This window comes from Lactuca saligna, chromosome 4 (assembly GCF_052625555.1).
Source record: "Lactuca saligna cultivar CGN05327 chromosome 4, ASM5262555v1, whole genome shotgun sequence".
Lineage (NCBI taxonomy): Eukaryota > Viridiplantae > Streptophyta > Magnoliopsida > Asterales > Asteraceae > Lactuca > Lactuca saligna.
The window spans coordinates 86845189-86852623 of record NC_136420.1 but is presented as its reverse complement, the minus strand read 5'-3'; the positions used below and the strand labels follow the sequence as shown (position 1 = coordinate 86852623).

At 36.6% G+C, this 7435-nt stretch overlaps 1 protein-coding gene across 1 annotated transcript; it reads right to left on the bottom strand.

The window, feature by feature from the left end:
* Window positions 1–3279: 3279 nt before the first annotated feature.
* Window positions 3280–6046, bottom strand: LOC145042320 (arginine decarboxylase-like). Its single transcript, XM_078990711.1, has one exon. The coding sequence runs from the start codon at window positions 5616–5618 to the stop codon at window positions 3465–3467; it is 2154 nt and encodes a 717-aa protein (XP_078846837.1). The 5' UTR covers window positions 5619–6046; the 3' UTR covers window positions 3280–3464.
* Window positions 6047–7435: the final 1389 nt, after the last annotated feature.

Below are 7435 nucleotides of genomic sequence, written 5' to 3'. Positions count from 1 at the left end.
GTAAATACCTATTGTTGTATATGTGAGGATTTTTGCATGTCCATTAACCCTCTTGTTGGTGATTCGAAGTGTAGGTATTGGGGAGGAATTGTGTTAAGTGTATATGGACCGATCGAAAGCAATGTTTTAAAACTCGGGTCGATCCGGCCGGTTCAACCGGTTGGACCGTGACCCGGAGTACAAGGCGGGTCAATTGAGAACACTTTTTTGTAGAAGTTCGGACCGGATCGAACCGGCCGGTTTTCCCCTAAACCGCGGTTCAACCGCTTATGTTGAACCGGTTAAACCGGATTGACCCGTTTTAATAGGTTTTTGATATTTGGATACAAATAGCAAACGCCAAAACAACGAGTTGTTTGCGGATTCTTCAATGTTTTTCAATGTTTAAACTTTATAGACATCAAATTATTGGTTTTATATGTTTATGCATTATGCAAGAAAGTAAAAATATATAAAAATAGAAAAATACCATAAACCGGGTTGATCCGGTGGTTCAACCGGTTGAACCGGTCATCACACCGGGTTAACTAAAAACCCGAGTTTTAAAACATTGATCGAAAGTGGATGTTTTTTGGGATGTGTGAAGTGTTTAAGATTTTAGATGTTGACCCATTTTTGATGTAAAGTGAATAAGAAATACTTAATTTAGTTTAAGGTATTATTCCCTATGTTTTTAACCTTTACTATGTTTTTACATCTATTGACCATACGATTGTGACATATTTAGGTATCATGTTTCTTGACGTGTCGGGGCATTATTCCCTAAAAATCTAGTATTTTATTTTATAGTTGTTAAAAGATTATTACACCGGAAGATCAATATATACAACAAGCACATAAAACACATGATTTTCAATGAAACGTGAGAATAAAGCAATTATACAAGATGCGAAAACACATGATCTATAATGAATGTGATTGGTGATGATCAAAGGAGTAAGTAACGCATTCTTATTCACTCAACTCCCAATTGAATACGTATTTCCAAAATCTCAACTTTCTCTTATTGGAAATTTTCTATACACCAAACCAAAGGAATAATTTTTAAGGCATATATCTCACTTCACTTTCTGTTGAAAGTGAAACATCCTTTGAGCAAAACATTTCAATTTACAAAGAATAATCATTTCTAAACCATAAAACCAAATAAATGCTACGTATAATCACACTTGTGGTATACATTATATTTGTCAATTGTGTCATTGTGTGTTAAGATCATGTAGAACCATAGTATCAATAGAAAAGTAGGGTTCCTTTTTCGAAGTTTATATTCGATCTTATCCTTGTACCAATATTGTGGCTCTATGATAAGAAGAAAACAAGATTTTTCATAATGAATCTGAAACTATAACCATTGACATATATAGAAAGTCCTCCGGACTATATATTTTAAATATAATAACAAACTTATGTAGACTGTGATTGACTCTTGTTTTTTCGTCTTAATGAAAGATGTAAGTACACTACTCATTTACATCATCGAAAATATTCATGTCCAGTCTCTGTCTCTCATCTCATGCTGTCCATTTTTTTCTAGTTTAACCTAAAACAACAAAAGTTGCTGGATTTCACACAAATCTCCACTAGATATGTATAAAGAAACCTAAGAATCCATAGAGTGACCACCAAATATGCAACTTAATATCACAAAAATTCCCATTCTATAACAAGATTCTAAAGCTTCAACAGGCCACCACAAGGAAATCATGAACAAAAAGACACCAATTCCTCACTGGCTCACAAACTTTACACAATTTGAAACCCTTTTTGCCATAATCTGGATTCTCCATTGGGCCTCTCTAGATGCACCATGTACAAAAGATTTAAACAGAGAAAGTTAATTGTTCGATAGTTGACAACTAGCTAAAAAGAGAACGAGAGACGTCCATTCACCAAGTAAACTCAAAGGTTGCAATCATGCAACAAATGAAGTTTAATATTGTTCACAAATTGGAGCGTTTCACTAGTTTGGTGTTTGAAGATAGCGATAAATTATGACTACAATCCAAATCGCTAGTCATCAATTTATAATATTTATCACCCCAAAGTAAACTAAGCATGACAAATCAAGAAAAAAAAATTTTAGTTGAGATTAATAAAACATTTGATCTCGTATAATTGTAAAACTTTTATTACTTTGAATTCCATATTTTAGTTGATGTCTATGTACATTTCGTGGTTCAAATCAATTCCGATTTGTGACACACGTTCATAACAGTAATAGTATAATGCAAACGAATATTACCTTAAACTAGGTATGAGATCCATGTATCACATGGGTTTATTTAAAAAAATTAATATAAAATTCAAAATATTTGAAAAGTTTGAATTTATAAGAAAAGTGAGAATTGAATTATAAAATTTAAAGTGTTTTTTTTTTTTTACTTTTAAATTAAAAAAAATAATTTAGATAAATAAATAAAGGAAATTAATGAAACTTTAAATTATTAATTTTGAAATTAGAAAGAAAGTCCATTAATTAAATTGATATGTATTTATTATTAAATTTAAATAATATTTGATATTTAATAAAATAGAAAAACCATAACATGACAAGTGGAATAAGAATTAATTTAAAATTACCATAAAATTACATGTGGCAAATTAAATCAGAACATGATAAGTGATAAAAAAATCTTCATTTTATTAGAACATTTTATTAGAACAGAAGATGTGAACTTGATGAAAAGATTGACAATATCCCTATCCTTATTGTTTAGGTTAAGGTGATGCTTGTTATATACAAAGGACACGTGTAGAAAGTTTTAGTGAGGAGCATTGTGGATAAACTAAACTTTCCAACTTGTGTACAAATTTATAAGCTCTACTATTTATTAATCTTTTTCAAAATTAAAACAACATTTTCTTCAATTAGATAGTTTCTTCACTTTATGTAAGAACTATAAATAAACAGATTATTTGAAGTTTGGGGCTTGTTGAGTTGGTTGTTGTGGATACTCCAAGTAAGTGAGAATTCACAAGTTTGGCATCATTTTACGATTTTAGGATAAGGACATTTGCGATTTATTCTATAATCTTAAGATAAGCGTTCAAGATAAAGATAGCATCGTCAAAAGCAAATCATCAACAAGAAACGCATACATAGTAGATTGATTGAAATGTTAACTTTCAAATTCTCATCAAATGTAAAAAGACATAAATGCCCTCTCATAAATAAAAAAAGGTTGTCATTGTTTCTAGCTTGTAACAAATCAAACATGAAGCATCAACCAAAAACAAGATTGACAAATATGTACGTGCATCAACCACAAGGCAAGATTTCAAATTAAAGTCTAAGATGATAATATTATGAAAGAGGGAGGGAATGTACACTGAATTCACATAACAGACCATTCGGCTATTATACTACCCTCTCATCCACCCACTGATTCATCCTCACAAATTTACGAAAAAGACAAACGATAAACAATCAAACCCTTTATTCCTTCTTCTCTTTTTAACGATCACTGATCATGGTGATCCTCGCCGGAGACTACATCACATCCGGCAGTGAGAGTGAACCCCTCGCCAGAGTAGTAATACTCGTTAATCCCATTTGCAGCAGTTAAACAGCAAGAAGATCCGACACTCAAATAAGGCATGTTATGGAAAGATTCTGCAATTCCACCCGCGATTAAAGCTCCAGCCATGCCACCTTCATCATGAACATACTCCACGATTCTGTGCTTAAGAGTCTCAAACATCACCTCCGGTTCATGGTTCATGGCCCGGAGGACGTCGCTGCAAGATGGGCCCGGAACAGCCCGGGTCACGGAAAACCCATGTGGGCCGTCGATTTGAGATACTCGGATCACTGAAGGTCCGCCGAACAGGTTGTGGAGACTTCCCAGAGCTTCTTCGTATGCACCACCCAAGAACATTCCTAGATAGTATCTCATTGAATTCTCACCTTCCAGCTCATGGAGAGGTAAGCTTGATTCTCCGCCGATGAACTTGTTGATCTTCCCTTCGCTGTCGCAGGTTAAATCCGATAGAACTCCCTTCTTGTTTGGAAATTCTTCCAGCCGGTGAATCGGGACGATTGGGAACAATTGGCCGAATCCCCAGAAATCAGGAATTGAAGTGAACACGGAGAGATTGATATGATATGTGGTCACCGGATCCGATGCTCCGATTGTTTTCGCCACCAGATCGCATAACCCATCAACGGAGGCCAACTGCTCCATGTCAAGACTTCCATCTTTGAATTTCTCAATGCATCTATGCTTCAGCTGATCAGCATACGCCAGACAAGCTTCATACTCGCCTCTGATGGCGGACTGTGAAAGATTATCATAATCGGATTGAGCTTCCTCAGGGAGGCTTTCGCCGAACTGCTTAACGTCAGTGGAAGACAAAATTGGCACGGTGTATTTGCTGGAAGAAACCGCTTCGAATATGAGGATTGAATGGTGGGACACAATGGCTCGTCCGCTCTCGCTACAAATCACCGGATGCTTCACGGATTTCTGATCACAAACAAACTTTACCGCCTGAACAACCGCGGCGGCGTACTCTTCAAGAGTGTAACCCACGGAGACATCTGAGTCGGTTGATTTTGAACCATCGTAATCAATGCCTAGTCCACCGCCTATGTCGATAACTTTCATGGATGCACCAAAGCGGACTAATTCACTGTAAATTTGCGCCGCCTCACCAACGCCATCGGCCAGTAAGTCAGTGGAAGGGATCTGAGATCCGATATGGAAATGGAGCAATTGTAGGCAGTCTAACATACCACATTTTTCAAGCTTCTTCACAACACGGAGAATTTGCGTCGTTGTAAGACCAAACTTACCTTTTTCGCCGGAAGTCGATCCAAAATGGCCTGAATGCTTCGTACGGAGCTTAGCACGGACTCCTACAACGGGAAGAACACCAAGTTTTCGGCTCATATCAATAACTGAATCCAGCTCCTCTTCTTGCTCGAGAACAATCACAGTATTCAACGAAAGCTTTCGAGCGATCAAAGCAAGTGAGATGTATTCTGCATCTTTGAAGCCGTTGCAAATCAGGAGAGATTCAGAACTTCCTTTGCAGAGACAGCTCATGGCTAGAAGAAGCTCTGGTTTGGATCCGGCCTCCAATCCGAACCTAAAAGAGGAACCGAATTTCACAATGTCCTCGACGACGAACCGGTCCTGATTGCATTTCACGGGATAAACTCCCTGGTAATGCGAGCCGTATCCCTGCGACTCGATGGCGCAATTGAAAGCCGACTGGATCGACTCCAGGCGGTTCTTGAGAACGTCCGGGAACCGGATGATGAGTGGAAGCGGCAGGTCAAGACCTCCGGTCGATTTCGGGTCAGACGCCTTCTTCACAACCTTCAGGAGATCAATCTCCTGATGGTCCATGGTTCCGGAACCATGCGGACGGACGGCGACATTGCCGGAGGAGTTAACAGAGAAGTAAGGCGCACCCCACCCATTAATTCTGTAGAGAGCAGCGGAGTGATTCGGTGACCATTGAGCGGCGGATGATAGATCAGGTAGAACGGTGTTTCTCGAATGTGGTACGCCGGAAAAAGGCTCCGGCGCGGGAAAAGAACCATCCCAGGCAATGTAACCGGGAGGAAACGGGGGAGAAGCATCAACGCAACACGCTAGGGTCGGCATCTCTTCCCCGATCTGTTAATCGATGGTTAGAAGGAAAGAATCAAAGAATTCAAAGTATTTAATTTGGCTAAGTTTGTAAAGTTAGGGGGCTTTACAACCCGCCGAGGCCGGAGCCCCGGCTACCCCCTCAAAAGAAGCAGATGAAGATCTGAATCAAAGGAGAAACAAACCCTAAACTCCTAATCAATACAAAAATCCCCACAACTGCCGCTCAGAAGAAGAAACGCACAAATTTATCCAAAATGAACACTCCAGTTATCAAATCAAACACCGAAACAAATCTAGAAATTAAACACTGATCCCACCATGCAAAATCAGAATCTCAAAACCCAAGCCCCGACAAAACAAATGGAGCGGCGGCCGGAAACCTAACGGCGACAATTAAACCTAATGTGTTTACTGTTTACAGAACGATTCACGAATGTGCAATGAGCGAGAATTGCATGAGAGTTGATGGCCCTTTATATAGTGGTTGGGGATTGATATCTCTTTCTCGGACCAAATATTTCAAAATACAGATTTATGTACAATATGTAATGCATGTTGTACAAGCTTTCACACCCTTTCTACTTTGATTCAGTACTTATTGTATTGAAAAAGGAAATCATCTCGAAAAGAGAACTCAGGTACACATTTTTCTGCATATAGTACAAGTAGATGACACCTACTCAATCTTATCCTGGATATAACTATTATTGCTCTGGAATTAGGAAAATTATCACATCAAATTATTTCAAATAAAAGAAAGGTACAACATTTAATGCATGATTTAAAAGTTATATGTATTCATATTCTGTCTTTAACAGCTACAGCTCTGAAAAAAAAAAAACTAATCAGCTTTCCCGAATTGATGCACGAAAATACGAATAGTATTCGATGTACAGTGCCTAATACGTAATGTACAAGTTAATATTTAAATTTTGATTAAATAAATTTTTTTACCAAAATATCATTTTATCGTTTATTTGTCTAAAAAATCGCCGCCAACCACATTTTTTCACGACCGTTAAAAGATTTTCGTAATCAACAAGCAAATCGACGTCGTTTGACCAAAAAAAAAAAAATTCTAGATGACCAAGATTTTCGTAAATAGTCATCTACAAAAATTATCGCTATTTGAGTTATTTTTTACATTTCTATAGCTCTTTTATAGTAAAAAGTTTTAAAAAAAATATCTATTACAGTCAATTTTTTCAGTAGCAAATTTATGTTTATTAATAATAGAAACATTTGAGATTGCATTGAATATTGCTAGATGTTTCATAAAGATGCTACTTAAACTACTTGTATGCTATGCCTTACAATATGTACACCAAGTTAAAAACAAGGTTAACGTTTCAAGATGTTTACTTTCCCATAGCAATAACATTAATTTTAACACAAGTCGTAGTATATGACGAGAATTCTGTACATATAAAGAATATTGAAATTCGATTTAGTATGAAAAACTTATGCTTCTTCCAAGTTTCGCTATTAAACCGGTACGATTTTGCGTATAGTAAAAAGTGAAATTTTGATAAAATAATTTTTAGCCTAAGTGATCTAAAAGAAAGTTGTACTAGTCATAAAACCGATAGCATACATATAAAGAATGTCCAAATCTAACTTCGTACGAAGAAGTTATTATTTTTCGAAGTTTTAGCACAGTTGTGTTAGCACGGAAATTGAATTTTAAATTGGTTAACTTTTAGCTGAATCAAATATGAGAATTGAAGATCTCGTAATAAGGAATCCAACGATATAAGGATAGGCGAAAACGGAGTTCGTATCCAAAAGTTATGAATTTTACAGAGTCTTTAACAGTGTAATCTTTGTAG